We start from the raw sequence: 19,041 nt of genomic DNA, 5'->3' as shown, positions 1-19,041 counted from the left end.
GGGACCTCGTCTTGGAGAGTTGCGAAAGACAGGGGCCTTAAGAAGACTTTGATAAAGCCGCCTTCAAACGCCATAGCAACTTCAAATTCATTTGACGTTTTGGAGGACGAGTGCTGTGGAGAGACTGTGGATCGCGCAAAAGGGAAAGCAACGAAGAGAAAGGAAGCGCAGGCCCCTCAGAAAGTAAAGGAAGTACCTAAGCAAACATTAGTTGTGGGAGATTCCCAGATAAGGTATTTGGATAGAACGTTTTGTGCTAGAGATAGGGGGAACAGGTTAAGGGTTTGCTATCCCGTAGCTGGCATTGGTGATATTATAAACAACATGAATGATATTATGGCTGGTAATGGGAACAATCCCATTATTTGCATTAGCGTGGGAGGAAATGATGTTGGTCGAGTCAGGAGTGAGGAACTGATTCAGAGGTATAAAACAGCCATAGAGTTAGTTAGGAGCAAGGGAGGAATCCCGATCATATGTGTCATTCTTCCAAGAAAGGGAGTGGGAAATGAATGGATATCGAGGGCACTTGGTGTCAATTGCCGGCTGGAAAGATATTGCAAATCAAATGCAATATCTTTCATAGACAACTGGGAACACTTCTATGGAAGAAATGAAATGTATGCTCGTGATGGGGTGCATCTATCGAGAGCTGGGGTTGTTGCTGTTGCGAACTCGCTAGAAGAAGTGGTTAGAGGTGTTTGTTTGGGTTTAAACTGTTAGTAGATAGAGGTATGGGAATTGATTTGGAGGAAGGAGGTAATAAAAGTATGTGTTTGTGGGAGAAAGGAATTGGCAAAACGATCAGGGAAAGAGAAGGTCCGCAAAATAACAATTCACTTAGGGTATATTACACTAACAGTAGAAGTCTAAGAAATAAAATTAACGAATTAAATGCTCTTGTCTGCACAGAAAAAATAGATATTATTGCACTTACCGAAACGTGGATGAATGTAGAAAATAGAGAACTATTAGCTGAATATCAAATATATGGATTTAAACTATTTCACACAGATAGATATATTAGACGAGGAGGTGGAGTAGCCATATATGTTAGGGACAATTTGAAATGTAGTCTCAAAGAGGGAATCAAAACAGAGCCACACACAGAAACTATTTGGATTGAATTAAACGAAAAAGCTAATATTATTATAATAGGAGTAATATATAGGCCACCAAATTTAGACAGAATGGAAGCAAAGCATCTATGGGATGAAATATCTAGAGCATCTAGATCTAACAGTATTTATGTCATGGGTGACTTTAATTTTAGCGGAATAAACTGGTTGAACAAAACAGGGAATAGTGAAGCAGAAGATTTTCTAGAATTAATTGACGATTGCTTTCTTACGCAACACATTAAGGAACCAACACGGGAAAATAATATTTTAGATTTAGTGTTAACTAACAGGGAAACGCAAATTAATGACATCGAAATAGGGAGTGAGCTAGGGAGCAGTGATCACAAAGAAATCAGATTTAGCATAGAATGGAATAGACCAGTAGGAGAAAATTCTGTTAAAGTGCCAGATTTTCGAAAAGCTGATTTTAATAGCCTAAGAAATTTTTTGGGTCAAATTGATTGGAAAAGCTTGGGTATGGGGTGTGGGCCGGTCTTGGAGCGAGACATGAACCCAGCGATAGGTGACTTAAATGGGGATTTCGATGTGGATTCAATATATAACTTATTTAAGAATATTCTAAACAAAGCACAGGAACGTAGTATACCATACAAATTGAATAGATCGTATACTAATGACCCAAAGTGGATAACAAAGAATTTGAAGAACCTTATAGGTAAAAAGAGAGCTTGGTACAAAAGGATTAAAAATGGGGAGGTCACTTTAGAACAGGAATTCGTACAACTGGTTAGAAATGTTAAAAAAGAGATAAGGAAAGCAAAAAGAAACTATGAAGTTCGCATAGCAGGGCAAGCAAAGACAAATCCTAAAGGGTTTTTTCAGTTATATCGTACTAAGACTAGGGAAAGGATAGGTCCATTAAAAACTGAGACAGGTCAAATAACAGATAGTGATGAAGAGATGAGTAGTATTTTTAATAAATATTTTGTATCTGTATTTACTAAAGAGGAACTTAACAATATGCCTTCAGCCGAACAAGTCTATGTGGGTGGGGACGAGGACAGGTTGACGAGTTTAGCAGTTACCAGGGAGGATGTTCTTAAACAAATAGTAAAACTCAAACCAAACAAATCCCCAGGGCCGGATGAAGTGTTTGCTAGGGTGCTTAAAGAATGCAAAGAGGAGCTTTGTGACCCACTGTCAACCATATTTAATAAATCAATAGAGTCAGGCAGAGTGCCAGAGTTTTGGAAAGTTGCTAATGTGATACCAGTTTTTAAGAAAGGAGATAGATCACTTGCGTCTAACTATCGACCAATTAGCCTAACGTCTATTGTGGGAAAGTTACTCGAATCTATAATAGCAAATAAAATTCGTCTTCATCTTGAAAAACATAAATTAATAATTGAGTCGCAACATGGTTTTATAAATGGCCGTTCATGTTTAACAAATTTGTTATCTTTTTATTCTAGCATTGTTGAGGCAGTTGATAGTGGTAAGGATTGCGATGTTGTATACCTTGACTTTAGCAAAGCTTTTGATACAGTGCCACATGAAAGACTGATTAAAAAAATAGAGTCTCATGGTATTGGGGGTGCTATATTAAGCTGGATTAGGGCATGGCTATACCAAAGGAAACAGAGAGTTAGTATAAATGGAATCAAGTCAGAGTGGGAAAATGTTGTAAGTGGAGTGCCTCAAGGCTCTGTCCTGGGACCTCTGTTGTTTATAATATATATAAATGATTTAGATTCAGGTTTGAGTAGCAACATTTGCAAATTTGCCGATGATACGAAAATAGGTAGGGAAATTAATTCGGAGGAGGACTCACTATCACTTCAAGTTGATCTAGATAGGGTTTTGAAATGGTCAAAGGATTGGCAGATGCAGTTTAATGCTGATAAATGTAAAGTTCTGAGGTTAGGTAATGATGATAGAGTTACAAGATACGAGCTAGATGGTGTTGTGATTGCGAAGTCGGATTGCGAAAGGGATCTGGGAGTTATGATTAGTAAGAATTTAAAACAAAAGGATCAATGCATAAATGTTCGTAATAAGGCAAATCGGACACTTGGATTTATTAATCGCAGCGTTAGTAACAAGACACCTGGTGTGGTTCTCAAGCTATATCTTGCTCTAGTTAGGCCCCATTTAGATTATGCAGTTCAGTTTTGGTCGCCATATTATAGAATGGATATAAATTCACTTGAACGTGTCCAGCGTAGGATGACTAAGTTAATTCCCCAAATTAGAAATCTTTCATATGAAGAAAGATTAACAAAGCTTAAGTTGCATTCACTGGAAAGGCGAAGAGTTAGGGGTGACATGATAGAGGTTTACAAGTGGATGAATGGACATAACCGGGGGGATATTAATAGGGTATTAAAAGTATCAACACAGGACAGAACACGAAACAATGGATATAAATTGGATAAGTTTAGATTTAGGAAAGACTTGGGTAAATACTGGTTCAGTAACAGGGTTGTTGATTTGTGGAACCAATTGCCGCGTAACATTGTGGAGGTGGGGTCTCTCGATTGTTTCAAGCACGGGTTGGACAAGTATATGAGTGGGATTGGGTGGTTATAGAATAGGAGCTGCCTCGTATGGGCCAATAGGCCTTCTGCAGTTACCTTTGTTCTTATGTTCTTTACTGCAAGCCACGGCCGCTGCTCTGTCCCGTCTTCCAGACTGTGCAGTGTCAGGACGAGTGGCAGAATGTCACAGAGATCGTGGTGTTTCCCATCAACCAGATCCTCCTCAACACCGTGTTCCAAGTAGGTGATGTTCCCGTGACCTCCGTCACAGTCCAGACGGTGACGGCACCAGCCCTGCAGCTGGTAATGATTGAGGTGAAGGTGGTGGAGGTGACTAAGCCCCTGATGGTAATGAACGTCGACACTGTCACCACCATAGAAGCAGCATCGCCTTTAACTTACTTTTATGACACCTTGAATATATCACAGATTCAATGTATCAATATCACGTGTTCATTGTATAGATATCATAAAAATAAATACTTATACAGAAGTTCTTCTTGCTTAACCTATTTTAGATCAATGTTTTGACTAAGAATATAAGAAAAATGGAAAATCGCTGCTTACTGTGATCTGTTGACGAAATAAGGCAAATAGGACACTGGGATTTATTTATCAAAGCATTAGTAATAAAACACCTTGTGTTATTCTTCAGTTATATCCTGCTCTGGTTAGGCCCCATTTACATCATGCAGTTTAGTTTCGATTGCCGTGTTATATGTTGGGAATCCTGACACCCAAATTATTAACCCGTCACCACAACATAAATTGGTTGTGACCAGAAACTAATTTTACTAACCATTAATTTCAAGTAGGTGAATGTCAGAGGTTTTCTAGAAATCCATAACCGCGCAATTGCGTCAGTTACCACGTGCGATGACTGCTTTTTTTTAACAAATTATTTAACAGTTGTGATTATGAGTTTCAAACGGCGAGGGAAGGGGAATAAAAAGCAAAAATGGTTTCAAACCTCAATACAGGTACGGAAATAAATAAAAATTATCAATAAATATAATGCATAGTGTAGCTATGCACCTCTAAATTAATTAAGTGCGTCATTTTGTGTTTAAATCCATGGAAAATAGTGGTTTTAAATCCGCGGAGTTGACGCGCACATTAATATCCAACCATAAGACTAAGCACTCACGTAAATTTATCCATTAATTGTGTGGATTATTTTCGTGTTAGGGTCAATAACATATTAATAAATACTCATCAAATACCAGAGTTGAAGAGATTACCCCATACTAATTATATATACATCACTCAAAATAAGAGTCTTTTATATAAAACGAAACAAAATACATAGCACTATTCCATTACCCCTCATTATTATGGTATATAAATTTATTGCCAAACCTTAACTGTAGTTCGGCAGGAGCCCAACTAAATGTTGCTCAATCTAGCCTAATCTATTGATTTGTGCTAAGCCACTAAGGATAGGAACATAAGAACATAAGAACAAAGGCAACTGCAGAAGGCCTGTTGGCCCATACGAGGCAGCTCCTATTTATAACCACCCAATCCCACTCATATACATGTCCAACCCACGCTTGAAACAATCGAGGGACCCCACCTCCACAATGTTACGCGGCAATTGGTTTCACAAATCAACAACCCTGTTACTGAACCAGTATTTACCCAAGTCTTTCCTAAATCTAATCTTATCCTATTTATAACCATTGTTTCGTGTTCTGTCTTGTGTTGATACTTTTAATACCCTATTAATATCCCCATTGTTTTGTCCATTCACCCACTTGTAAACCTCTATCATGTCACACCTAACTCTTCGCCTTTCCAGTGATGCAAGTTAAGCTTTGTTAATCTTTCTTCATATGAAAGATTTCTAATTTGGGGAATTAACTTAGTCATTCTATGCTGGACACGTTCAAGTGAATTTATATCCATTCTATAGTATGGCGACCAAAACTCAACTGTATAATCTAAATGGGGCCTAACCAGAGCAAGATATAGCTGAGGAACCACACCAGGTGTCTTGTTAATTACGCTTCGATTAATAAACCCTAGTGTCCTATTTGCCTTATTACGAACATTCAGGCATTGAACTTTTTGTTTTAAATTCTTACTAATCATAACTCCCAGATCCCTTTCGCAATCCGACTTCGCAATCTCAACACTTACCTTTATTCTTATGTTCTTAGACATATATGAATGAGATTAGGTGGTTATAAATAGCAGCTTTCTTGTGTGGGGCCAGTAGGACATCTGCAGTTACGTTTATTCTTATTTTCCTACGTTTAGATTTAGGAAATACCTGGGAAAATAGTGGTTCGGTAACATGGTTGTTGATTTGTGGAACCAATTATCGCATATCTTGATAGAAGTAGGATCCCTTGATTGTTTCAAGTATGCGTTGGACTTATATATTAATGGGATTGGGAAGATATAAATAGGTGCTGCCTCGTATGGGCCAATAGGCTTTCTGCAGTTACCTTCATTCTTGTTCCTAATTCCCTATTAATATCCCGTTTGATGTGTCCATCCATCCACTTGCACACCTCTACTAAGTCACTCCGAATTCTTGGCCTTTCTAGAGAATGCAAATTAGTACTATTAGTCAATCTTTCTTCATATGACAAGTTTCTAATATGCAGGATTAACTTTGTTATTCTCGTATGGGTCAATAGGCCTTCTGCAGTTACCTTCATTCTTATGTTCCTAATACCCTATTATTATCCCGTTTGATGTGTCCATCCATCCACTTGCACACCTCTACTAAGTCACTCCGAATTCTTGGCCGTTCTAGAGAATGCAAATTTGTACTACTTAGTTAATCTTTCTTCATATGACAAGTTTCTAATTTGCAGGATTAACTTTGTTATCCTACGCTGGGCGTGTTCTAGTGAATTTATATCAGAAAACGTATATTTTAACTTGTTAAAAATATTTTGATTCATATTCATAAACAGTCTACTCATGCACATGTATAAACATACATGCCTCGTATTGACAGTTTAACTTTATTCTAATGTTCTTAGCAATTTGAATATTTATCGGCATCGAGAAATGACCAAATAAACAAGTTCCATCATCCAGCAACATCAGTCACCTGAGATAGCTGCTACATAACCCCCCGGTGGCCACAACGGGTTAGCTCATTACTCATTTAGCTCACAGACTACAAGGTTGGTCACAAGCAGTACCACCACTGCAGTCACTCTCTCCATCACCTGTGTTCCCTTACCAACACCACTCCCAACCACCAATCACCAGCTGTATTCAACAACAACCACCACATCGACAAACTTCACCAGCCCTATTAGAGATATTTTCTGAAACACTAGCACGTGTCGGAAAGACGTTTTATAAAGAGGTCAATTAACTATATATTCTCGTGTTTTCCATCATGAGCCAACAGTCTAAGATGGACTTGGATATTACGAATTGCAGCCGTGGGCTGTGGCTGGTCAAGGTACCTAAATATTTGGGGGACAAATGGGCAGACTGTGCTGGCCATGACGTTGGAAAGCTTAAGATTACCAAGGTGCCTGGTAAACCTTCGACAATAACCTTTAAATCTAGTGAACACACCTTGAAGGACGGGAAAATTCCTCGGGAGCACAAGGTAATTTCTCATAGTTTAAAAGAAATGACACTCAGAGTTCTTTCTGAACCAGATCTCGGCAGCAGCAGCTCGGATGCTGCAGTTTCCGAGACACAGCAATTGTCCTTTGAGGGACAAGTCATCCACAAACTAGAATGTCAGCCTGTAGTGGACGACTACTATATCAATCAGAAAAGGGAAGCTGTGAAGAAAGCTGCCCAGTCTCTTCATACGGTAAAGCTTATTGACAGACCCCTCAACGGCTATAAGCCTATTTCACACCATAAACATAATGTTTATTTAGAGCAGAAGAAGAAGGCAGAAGGCAAGACGATTCGCGATGATAAAGATAAGGTCATGGAGTTGTTGTTTGCGGCATTTGAAAAGCATCAGTATTACAATATTAAGGATCTCCACAAGATTACCCGACAACCAATCACATATCTAAAGGAGATCCTGAAAGACCTATGTAACTATAATGTTAAGAATCCTCACAAGAATATGTGGGAACTCAAGCCCGAGTACCGTCATTACAAGCTTGCCGAAAAGGCTGTGGAAAATTCAATGTATGATTAGGTTCATACTAAACTTTGTTTCACAGTACAAAGGTAAAGAAAACGTGAAAGATCCAGGCAAATATTAGCCTCATACTCCAAGTCTGAGGTTATGATCTACCTTGCGGTGCTTGTGCCTCTATCCGCTATCCTTTACTGCAAGCCACGGCCGCTGCTCTGTCCCGTCTTCCAGACTGTGCAGTATCAGGACGAGTGGCAGAATGTCACAGAGATCGTGGTGTTTCCCATCAACCAGATCCTCCTCAACACCGTGTTCCAAGTCAGTGATGTTCCCGTGACCTCCGTCACAGTCCAGACGGTGACGGCACCAGCCCTGCAGCTGGTAATGATTGAGGTGAAGGTGGTGGAGGTGACTAAGCCCCTGATGGTAATGAACGTCGACACTGTCACCACCATAGAAGCAGCATCGCCTTTAACTTACTTTTATGACACCTTGAATATATCACAGATTCAATGTATCAATATCACGTGTTCATTGTATAGATATCATAAAAATAAATACTTATACAGAAGTTCTTCTTGCTTAACCTATTTTAGATCAATGTTTTGACTAAGAATATAAGAAAAATGGAAAATCGCTGCTTACAGTGATCTGTTGACGAAATAAGGCAAATAGGACACTGGGATTTATTTATCAAAGCATTAGTAATAAAACACCTTGTGTTATTCTTCAGTTATATCCTGCTCTGGTTAGGCCCCATTTACATCATGCAGTTTAGTTTCGATTGCCGTGTTATATGTTGGGAATCCTGACACCCAAATTATTAACCCCTGTCACCACAACATAAATTGGTTGTGACCAGAAACTAATTTTACTAACCATTATTTTCAAGTAGGTGAATGTCAGAAGTTTTCTAGAAATCCATAACCGCGCAATTGCGTCAGTTATCACGTGCGATGAGTGCTTTTTTTTTAACAAATTATTTAACAGTTGTGATTATGAGTTTCAAACGGCGAGGGAAGGGGAATAAAAAGCAAAAATGGTTTCAAACCTCAATACAGGTAAGGAAATAAATAAAAATTATCAATAAATATAATGCATAGTGTAGCTATGCACCTCTAAATTAATTAAGTGCGTCATTTTGTGTTTAAATCCATGGAAAATAGTGGTTTTAAATCCGCGGAGTTGACGCGCACATTAATATCCAACCATAAGACTAAGCACTCACGTAAATTTATCCATTAATTGTGTGGATTATTTTCGTGTTAGGGTCAATAACATATTAATAAATACTCATCAAATACCAGAGTTGAAGAGATTACCCCATACTAATTATATATACATCACTCAAAATAAGAGTATAAAACCAAACAAAATACATAGCACTATTCCATTACTCCTCATTATTATGGTATATAAATTTATTGCCAAACCTTAACTGTAGTTCGGCAGGAGCCCAACTAAATGTTGCTCAATCTAGCCTAATCTATTGATTTGTGCTAAGCCACTAAGGATAGGAACATAAGAACATAAGAACAAAGGCAACTGCAGAAGGCCTGTTGGCCCATACGAGGCAGCTCCTATTTATAACCACCCAATCCCACTCATATACATGTCCAACCCACGCTTGAAACAATCGAGGGACCCCACCTCCACAATGTTACGAAGCAATTGGTTTCACAAATCAACAACCCTGTTACTGAACCAGTATTTACCCAAGTCTTTCCTAAATCTAAACTTATCCAATTTATAACCATTGTTTCGTGTTCTGTCTTGTGTTGATACTTTTAATACCATATTAATATCCCCTTTGTTTTGTCCATTCACCCACTTGTAAACCTCTATCATGTCACACCTAACTCTTCGCCTTTCCAGTGATGCAAGTTAAGCTTTGTTAATCTTTCTTCATATGAAAGATTTCTAATTTGGGGAATTAACTTAGTCATTCTATGCGTTGGACTTATATATTAATGGGATTGGGAAGATATAAATAGGTGCTGCCTCGTATGGGCCAATAGGCTTTCTGCAGTTACCTTCATTCTTGTTCCTAATTCCCTATTAATATCCCGTTTGATGTGTCCATCCACTTGCACACCTCTACTAAGTCACTCCGAATTCTTGGCCTTTCTAGAGAATGCAAATTAGTACTACTTAGTCAATCTTTCTTCATATGACAAGTTTCTAATATGCAGGATTAACTTTGTTATTCTCGTATGGGCCAATAGGCCTTCTGCAGTTACCTTCATTCTTATGTTCCTAATACCCTATTAATATCCCGTTTGATGTGTCCATCCATCCACTTGCACACCTCTACTAAGTCACTCCGAATTCTTGGCCGTTCTAGAGAATGCAAATTTGTACTACTTAGTTAATCTTTCTTCATATGACAAGTTTCTAATTTGCAGGATTAACTTTGTTATCCTACGCTGGGCGTGTTCTAGTGAATTTATATCAGAAAACGTATATTTTAACTTGTTAAAAATATTTTGATTCATATTCATAAACAGTCTACTCATGCACATGTATAAACATACATGCCTCGTATTGACAGTTTAACTTTATTCTAATGTTCTTAGCAATTTGAATATTTATCGGCATCGAGAAATGACCAAATAAACAAGTTCCATCATCCAGCAACATCAGTCACCTGAGATAGCTGCTACATAACCCCCCGGTGGCCACAACGGGTTAGCTCATTACTCATTTAGCTCACAGACTACAAGGTTGGTCACAAGCAGTACCACCACTGCAGTCACTCTCTCCATCACCTGTGTTCCCTTACCAACACCACTCCCAACCACCAATCACCAGGTGTATTCAACAACAACCACCACATCGACAAACTTCACCAGCCCTATTAGAGATATTTTCTGAAACACTAGCACGTGTCGGAAAGACGTTTTATAAAGAGGTCAATTAACTATATATTCTCGTGTTCGAGAGCTGGGGTTGTTGCTGTTGCTCGAGAGCTGGGGTTGTTGCTGTTGCGAACTCGCTAGAAGAAGTGGTTAGAGGTGTTTGTTTGGGTTTAAACTGTTAGTAGATAGAGGTATGGGAATTGATTTGGAGGAAGGAGGTAATAAAAGTATGTGTTTGTGGGAGAAAGGAATTGGCAAAACGATCAGGGAAAGAGAAGGTCCGCAAAATAACAATTCACTTAGGGTATATTACACTAACAGTAGAAGTCTAAGAAATAAAATTAACGAATTAAATGCTCCTGTCTGCACAGAAAAAATAGATATTATTGCACTTACCGAAACGTGGATGAATGTAGAAAATAGAGAACTATTAGCTGAATATCAAATATATGGATTTAAACTATTTCACACAGATAAATATATTAGACGAGGAGGTGGAGTAGCCATATATGTTAGGGACAATTTGAAATGTAGTCTCAAAGAGGGAATCAAAACAGAGCCACACACAGAAACTATTTGGATTGAATTAAACGAAAAAGCTAATAATATTATAATAGGAGTAATATATAGGCCACCAAATTTAGACAGAATGGAAGCAAAGCATCTATGGGATGAAATATCTAGAGCATCTAGATCTAACAGTATTTATGTCATGGGTGACTTTAATTTTAGCGGAATAAACTGGTTGAACAAAACAGGGAATAGTGAAGCAGAAGATTTTCTAGAATTAATTGACGATTGCTTTCTTACGCAACACATTAAGGAACCAACACGGGAAAATAATTTTTTAGATTTAGTGTTAACTAACAGGGAAACGCAAATTAATGACATCGAAATAGGGAGTGAGCTAGGGAGCAGTGATCACAAAGAAATCAGATTTAGCATAGAATGGAATAGACCAGTAGGAGAAAATTCTGTTAAAGTGCCAGATTTTCGAAAAGCTGATTTTAATAGCCTAAGAAATTTTTTGGGTCAAATTGATTGGAAAGGCTTGGGTATGGGGTGTGGGCCGGTCTTGGAGCGAGACATGAACCCAGCGTTAGGTGACTTAAATGGGGATTTCGATGTGGATTCAATATATAACTTATTTAAGAATATTCTAAACAAAGCACAGGAACGTAGTATACCATACAAATTGAATAGATCGTATACTAATGACCCAAAGTGGATAACAAAGAATTTGAAGAACCTTATAGGTAAAAAGAGAGCTTGGTACAAAAGGATTAAAAATGGGGAGGTCACTTTAGAACAGGAATTCGTACAACTGGTTAGAAATGTTAAAAAAGAGATAAGGAAAGCAAAAAGGAACTATGAAGTTCGCATAGCAGGGCAAGCAAAGACAAATCCTAAAGGGTTTTTTCAGTTATATCGTACTAAGACTAGGGAAAGGATAGGTCCATTAAAAACTGAGACAGGTCAAATAACAGATAGTGATGAAGAGATGAGTAGTATTTTTAATAAATATTTTGTATCTGTATTTACTAAAGAGGAACTTAACAATATGCCTTCAGCCGAACAAGTCTATGTGGGTGGGGACGAGGACAGGTTGACGAGTTTAGCAGTTACCAGGGAGGATGTTCTTAAACAAATAGTAAAACTCAAACCAAACAAATCCCCAGGGCCGGATGAAGTGTTTGCTAGGGTGCTTAAAGAATGCAAAGAGGAGCTTTGTGACCCACTGTCAACCATATTTAATAAATCAATAGAGTCAGGCAGAGTGCCAGAGTTTTGGAAAGTTGCTAATGTGATACCAGTTTTTAAGAAAGGAGATAGATCACTTGCGTCTAACTATCGACCAATTAGCCTAACGTCTATTGTGGGAAAGTTACTCGAATCTATAATAGCAAATAAAATTCGTCTTCATCTTGAAAAACATAAATTAATAATTGAGTCGCAACATGGTTTTATAAATGGCCGTTCATGTTTAACAAATTTGTTATCTTTTTATTCTAGCATTGTTGAGGCAGTTGATAGTGGTAAGGATTGCGATGTTGTATACCTTGACTTTAGCAAAGCTTTTGATACAGTGCCACATGAAAGACTGATTAAAAAAATAGAGTCTCATGGTATTGGGGGTGCTATATTAAGCTGGATTATATTATTATATTATGTTATATTATCATAGCAATATGGAAGTTGTAGTGAAGGACCTGGTGACTCTAGTGGGAGCCCTGAGGACAGAGTTGGACTCTCTGCGGGAGGAGGTGCGTCAGCTTAAAAAACAACGAGAAGTAACGAAGGAGGAGACCAGCAGTAAAGGGACCTCGTCTTGGAGAGTTGCGAAAGACAGGGGCCTTAAGAAGACTTTGATAAAGCCGCCTTCAAACGCCATAGCAACTTCAAATTCATTTGACGTTTTGGAGGACGAGTGCTGTGGAGAGACTGTGGATCGCGCAAAAGGGAAAGCAACGAAGAGAAAGGAAGCGCAGGCCCCTCAGAAAGTAAAGGAAGTACCTAAGCAAACATTAGTTGTGGGAGATTCCCAGATAAGGTATTTGGATAGAACGTTTTGTGCTAGAGATAGGGGGAACAGGTTAAGGGTTTGCTATCCCGGAGCTGGCATTGGTGATATTATAAACAACATGAATGATATTATGGCTGGTAATGGGAACAATCCCATTATTTGCATTAGCGTGGGAGGAAATGATGTTGGTCGAGTCAGGAGTGAGGAACTGATTCAGAGGTATAAAACAGCCATAGAGTTAGTTAGGAGCAAGGGAGGAATCCCGATCATATGTGGCATTCTTCCAAGAAAGGGAGTGGGAAATGAATGGATATCGAGGGCACTTGGTGTCAATTGCCGGCTGGAAAGATATTGCAAATCAAATGCAATATCTTTCATAGACAACTGGGAACACTTCTATGGAAGAAATGAAATGTATGCTCGTGATGGGGTGCATCTATCGAGAGCTGGGGTTGTTGCTGTTGCGAACTCGCTAGAAGAAGTGGTTAGAGGTGTTTGTTTGGGTTTAAACTGTTAGTAGATAGAGGTATGGGAATTGATTTGGAGGAAGGAGGTAATAAAAGTATGTGTTTGTGGGAGAAAGGAATTGGCAAAACGATCAGGGAAAGAGAAGGTCCGCAAAATAACAATTCACTTAGGGTATATTACACTAACAGTAGAAGTCTAAGAAATAAAATTAACGAATTAAATGCTCTTGTCTGCACAGAAAAAATAGATATTATTGCACTTACCGAAACGTGGATGAATGTAGAAAATAGAGAACTATTAGCTGAATATCAAATATATGGATTTAAACTATTTCACACAGATAGATATATTAGACGAGGAGGTGGAGTAGCCATATATGTTAGGGACAATTTGAAATGTAGTCTCAAAGAGGGAATCAAAACAGAGCCACACACAGAAACTATTTGGATTGAATTAAACGAAAAAGCTAATAATAATATAATAGGAGTAATATATAGGCCACCAAATTTAGACAGAATGGAAGCAAAGCATCTATGGGATGAAATATCTAGAGCATCTAGATCTAACAGTATTTATGTCATGGGTGACTTTAATTTTAGCGGAATAAACTGGTTGAACAAAACAGGGAATAGTGAAGCAGAAGATTTTCTAGAATTAATTGACGATTGCTTTCTTACGCAACACATTAAGGAACCAACACGGGAAAATAATATTTTAGATTTAGTGTTAACTAACAGGGAAACGCAAATTAATGACATCGAAATAGGGAGTGAGCTAGGGAGCAGTGATCACAAAGAAATCAGATTTAGCATAGAATGGAATAGACCAGTAGGAGAAAATTCTGTTAAAGTGCCAGATTTTCGAAAAGCTGATTTTAATAGCCTAAGAAATATTTTGGGTCAAATTGATTGGAAAGGCTTGGGTATGGGGTGTGGGCCGGTCTTGGAGCGAGACATGAACCCAGCGATAGGTGACTTAAATGGGGATTTCGATGTGGATTCAATATATAACTTATTTAAGAATATTCTAAACAAAGCACAGGAACGTAGTATACCATACAAATTGAATAGATCGTATACTAATGACCCAAAGTGGATAACAAAGAATTTGAAGAACCTTATAGGTAAAAAGAGAGCTTGGTACAAAAGGATTAAAAATGGGGAGGTCACTTTAGAACAGGAATTCGTACAACTGGTTAGAAATGTTAAAAAAGAGATAAGGAAAGCAAAAAGAAACTATGAAGTTCGCATAGCAGGGCAAGCAAAGACAAATCCTAAAGGGTTTTTTCAGTTATATCGTACTAAGACTAGGGAAAGGATAGGTCCATTAAAAACTGAGACAGGTCAAATAACAGATAGTGATGAAGAGATGAGTAGTATTTTTAATAAATATTTTGTATCTGTATTTACTAAAGAGGAACTTAACAATATGCCTTCAGCCGAACAAGTCTATGTGGGTGGGGACGAGGACAGGTTGACGAGTTTAGCAGTTACCAGGGAGGATGTTCTTAAACAAATAGTAAAACTCAAACCAAACAAATCCCCAGGGCCGGATGAAGTGTTTGCCAGGATGCTAAAAGAATGCAAAGAGGAGCTTTGTGACCCACTGTCAACCATATTTAATAAAGCAATAGAGTCAGGCAGAGTGCCAAAGTTTTGGAAAGTTGCTAATGTGATACCAGTTTTTAAGAAAGGAGATAGATCACTTGCGTCTAACTATCGACCAATTAGCCTAACGTCTATTGTGGGAAAGTTACTCGAATCTATAATAGCAAATAAAATTCGTCTTCATCTTGAAAAACATAAATTAATAATTGAGTCGCAACATGGTTTTATAAATGGCCGTTCATGTTTAACAAATTTGTTATCTTTTTATTCTAGCATTGTTGAGGCAGTTGATAGTGGTAAGGATTGCGATGTTGTATACCTTGACTTTAGCAAAGCTTTTGATACAGTGCCACATGAAAGACTGATTAAAAAAATAGAGTCTCATGGTATTGGGGGTGCTATATTAAGCTGGATTAGGGCATGGCTATACCAAAGGAAACAGAGAGTTAGTATAAATGGAATCAAGTCAGAGTGGGAAAATGTTGTAAGTGGAGTGCCTCAAGGCTCTGTCCTGGTACCTCTGTTGTTTATAATATATATAAATGATTTAGATTCAGGTTTGAGTAGCAACATTTGCAAATTTGCCGATGATACGAAAATCGGTAGGGAAATTAATTCGGAGGAGGACTCACTATCACTTCAAGTTGATCTAGATAGGGTTTTGAAATGGTCAAAGGATTGGCAGATGCAGTTTAATGCTGATAAATGTAAAGTTCTGAGGTTAGGTAATGATGATAGAGTTACAAGATACGAGCTAGATGGTGTTGTGATTGCGAAGTCGTATTGCGAAAGGGATCTGGGAGTTATGATTAGTAAGAATTTAAAACAAAAGGATCAATGCATAAATGTTCGTAATAAGGCAAATCGGACACTTGGATTTATTAATCGCAGCGTTAGTAACAAGACACCTGGTGTGGTTCTCAAGCTATATCTTGCTATAGTTAGGCCCCATTTAGATTATGCAGTTCAGTTTTGGTCGCCATATTATAGAATGGATATAAATTCACTTGAACGTGTCCAGCGTAGGATGACTAAGTTAATTCCCCAAATTAGAAATCTTTCATATGAAGAAAGATTAACAAAGCTTAAGTTGCATTCACTGGAAAGGCGAAGAGTTAGGGGTGACATGATAGAGGTTTACAAGTGGATGAATGGACATAACCGGGGGGATATTAATAGGGTATTAAAAGTATCAACACAGGTCAGAACACGAAACAATGGATATAAATTGGATAAGTTTAGATTTAGGAAAGACTTGGGTAAATACTGGTTCAGTAACAGGGTTGTTGATTTGTGGAACCAATTGCCGCGTAACATTGTGGAGGTGGGGTCCCTCGATTGTTTCAAGCACGGGTTGGACAAGTATATGAGTGGGATTGGGTGGTTATAGAATAGGAGCTGCCTCGTATGGGCCAATAGGCCTTCTGCAGTTACCTTTGTTCTTATGTTCTTATGGATTAGGGCATGGCTATACCAAAGGAAACAGAGAGTTAGTATAAATGGAATCAAGTCAGAGTGGGAAAATGTTGTAAGTGGAGTGCCTCAAGGCTCTGTCCTGGGACCTCTGTTGTTTATAATATATATAAATGATTTAGATTCTGGTTTGAGTAGCAACATTTGCAAATTTGCCGATGATACGAAAATCGGTAGGGAAATTAATTCGGAGGAGGACTCACTATCACTTCTAGTTGATCTAGATAGGGTTTTGAAATGGTCAAAGGATTGGCAGATGCAGTTTAATGCTGATAAATGTAAAGTTCTGAGGTTAGGTAATGATGATAGAGTTACAAGATACGAGCTAGATGGTGTTGTGATTGCGAAGTCGGATTGCGAAAGGGATCTGGGAGTTATGATTAGTAAGAATTTAAAACAAAAGGATCAATGCATAAATGTTCGTAATAAGGCAAATCGGACACTTGGATTTATTAATCGCAGCGTTAGTAACAAGACACCTGGTGTGGTTCTCAAGCTATATCTTGCTCTAGTTAGGCCCCATTTAGATTATGCAGTTCAGTTTTGGTCGCCATATTATAGAATGGATATAAATTCACTTGAACGTGTCCAGCGTAGGATGACTAAGTTAATTCCCCAAATTAGAAATCTTTCATATGAAGAAAGATTAACAAAGCTTAAGTTGCATTCACTGGAAAGGCGAAGAGTTAGGGGTGACATGATAGAGGTTTACAAGTGGATGAATGGACATAACCGGGGGGATATTAATAGGGTATTAAAAGTATCAACACAGGACAAAACACGAAACAATGGATATAAATTGGATAAGTTTAGATTTAGGAAAGACTTGGGTAAATACTGGTTCAGTAACAGGGTTGTTGATTTGTGGAACCAATTGCCACGTAACATTGTGGAGGTGGGGTCCCTCGATTGTTTCAAGCACGGGTTGGACAAGTATATGAGTGGGATTGGGTGGTTATAGAATAGGAGCTGCCTCGTATGGGCCAATAGGCCTTCTGCAGTTACCTTTGTTCTTATGTTCTTATGTGTTTTCCATCATGAGCCAACAGTCTAAGATGGACTTGGATATTACGAATTGCAGCCGTGGGCTGTGGCTGGTCAAGGTACCTAAATATTTGGGGGACAAATGGGCAGACTGTGCTGGCCATGACGTTGGAAAGCTTAAGATTACCAAGGTGCCTGGTAAACCTCCGACAATAACCTTTAAATCTAGTGAACACACCTTGAAGGACGGGAAAATTCCTCGGGAGCACAAGGTAATTTCTCATAGTTTAAAAGAAATGACACTCGGAGTTCTTTCTGAACCAGATCTCGGCAGCAGCAGCTCGGATGCTGCAGTTTCCGAGACACAGCAATTGTCCTTTGAGGGACAAGTCATCCACAAACTAGAATGTCAGCCTGTAGTGGACGACTACTATATCAATCAGAAAAGGGAAGCTGTGAAGAAAGCTGCCCAGTCTCTTCATACGGTAAAGCTTATTGACAGACCCCTCAACGGCTATAAGCCTATTTCACACCATAAACATAATGTTTATTTAGAGCAGAAGAAGAAGGCAGAAGGCAAGACGATTCGTGATGATAAAGATAAGGTCATGGAGTTGTTGTTTGCTGCATTTGAAAAGCATCAGTATTACAATATTAAGGATCTCCACAAGATTACCCGACAACCAATCACATATCTAAAGGAGATCCTGAAAGACCTATGTAACTATAATGTTAAGAATCCTCACAAGAATATGTGGGAACTCAAGCCCGAGTACCGTCATTACAAGCTTGCCGAAAAGGCTGTGGAAAATTCAATGTATGATTAGGTTCATACTAAACTTTGTTTCGCAGTACAAAGGTAAAGAAAACGTGAAAGATCCAGGCAAATATTAGCCTCATACTCCAAGTCTGAGGTTATGATCTACCTTGCGGTGCTTGTGCCTCTATCCGCTATCCTTTACTGCAAGCCACGGCCGCTGCTCTGTCCCGTCTTCCAGACTGTGCAGTATCAGGACGAGTGGCAGAATGTCACAGAGATCGTGGTGTTTCCCATCAACCAGATCCTCCTCAACACCATGTTCCAAGTCAGTGATGTTCCCGTGACCTCCGTCACAGTCCAGACGGTGACGGCACCAGCCCTGCAGCTGGTAATGATTGAGGTAAGAACATAAGAACATAAGAACAAAGGTAACTGCAGAAGGCCTATTGGCCCATACGAGGCAGCTCCTATTCTATAACCACCCAATCCCACTCATATACTTGTCCAACCCGTGCTTGAAACAATCGAGGGACCCCACCTCCACAATGTTACGCGGCAATTGGTTCCACAAATCAACAACCCTGTTACTGAACCAGTATTTACCCAAGTCTTTCCTAAATCTAAACTTATCCAATTTATATCCATTGTTTCGTGTTCTGTCCTGTGT

General features: G+C 38.7%; 2 protein-coding genes across 2 annotated transcripts; both read left to right on the top strand.

The window, feature by feature from the left end:
• Window positions 1-6,986: 6,986 nt before the first annotated feature.
• Window positions 6,987-7,760, top strand: LOC123773539 (general transcription factor IIF subunit 2-like). Its single transcript, XM_045767330.1, has one exon. The coding sequence runs from the start codon at window positions 6,987-6,989 to the stop codon at window positions 7,758-7,760; it is 774 nt and encodes a 257-aa protein (XP_045623286.1).
• Window positions 7,761-17,667: 9,907 nt separating this feature from the next.
• On the top strand, window positions 17,668-18,441 carry LOC123773538 (general transcription factor IIF subunit 2-like). The gene has a single exon (XM_045767329.1). The coding sequence runs from the start codon at window positions 17,668-17,670 to the stop codon at window positions 18,439-18,441; it is 774 nt and encodes a 257-aa protein (XP_045623285.1).
• The last annotated feature ends 600 nt before the right edge of the window (window positions 18,442-19,041 follow it).

This window comes from Procambarus clarkii, chromosome 72 (genome assembly GCF_040958095.1).
Source record: "Procambarus clarkii isolate CNS0578487 chromosome 72, FALCON_Pclarkii_2.0, whole genome shotgun sequence".
Taxonomy (NCBI): Eukaryota; Metazoa; Arthropoda; class Malacostraca; order Decapoda; family Cambaridae; genus Procambarus; species Procambarus clarkii.
This window is presented reverse-complemented; position numbering and strand designations above follow the sequence as displayed.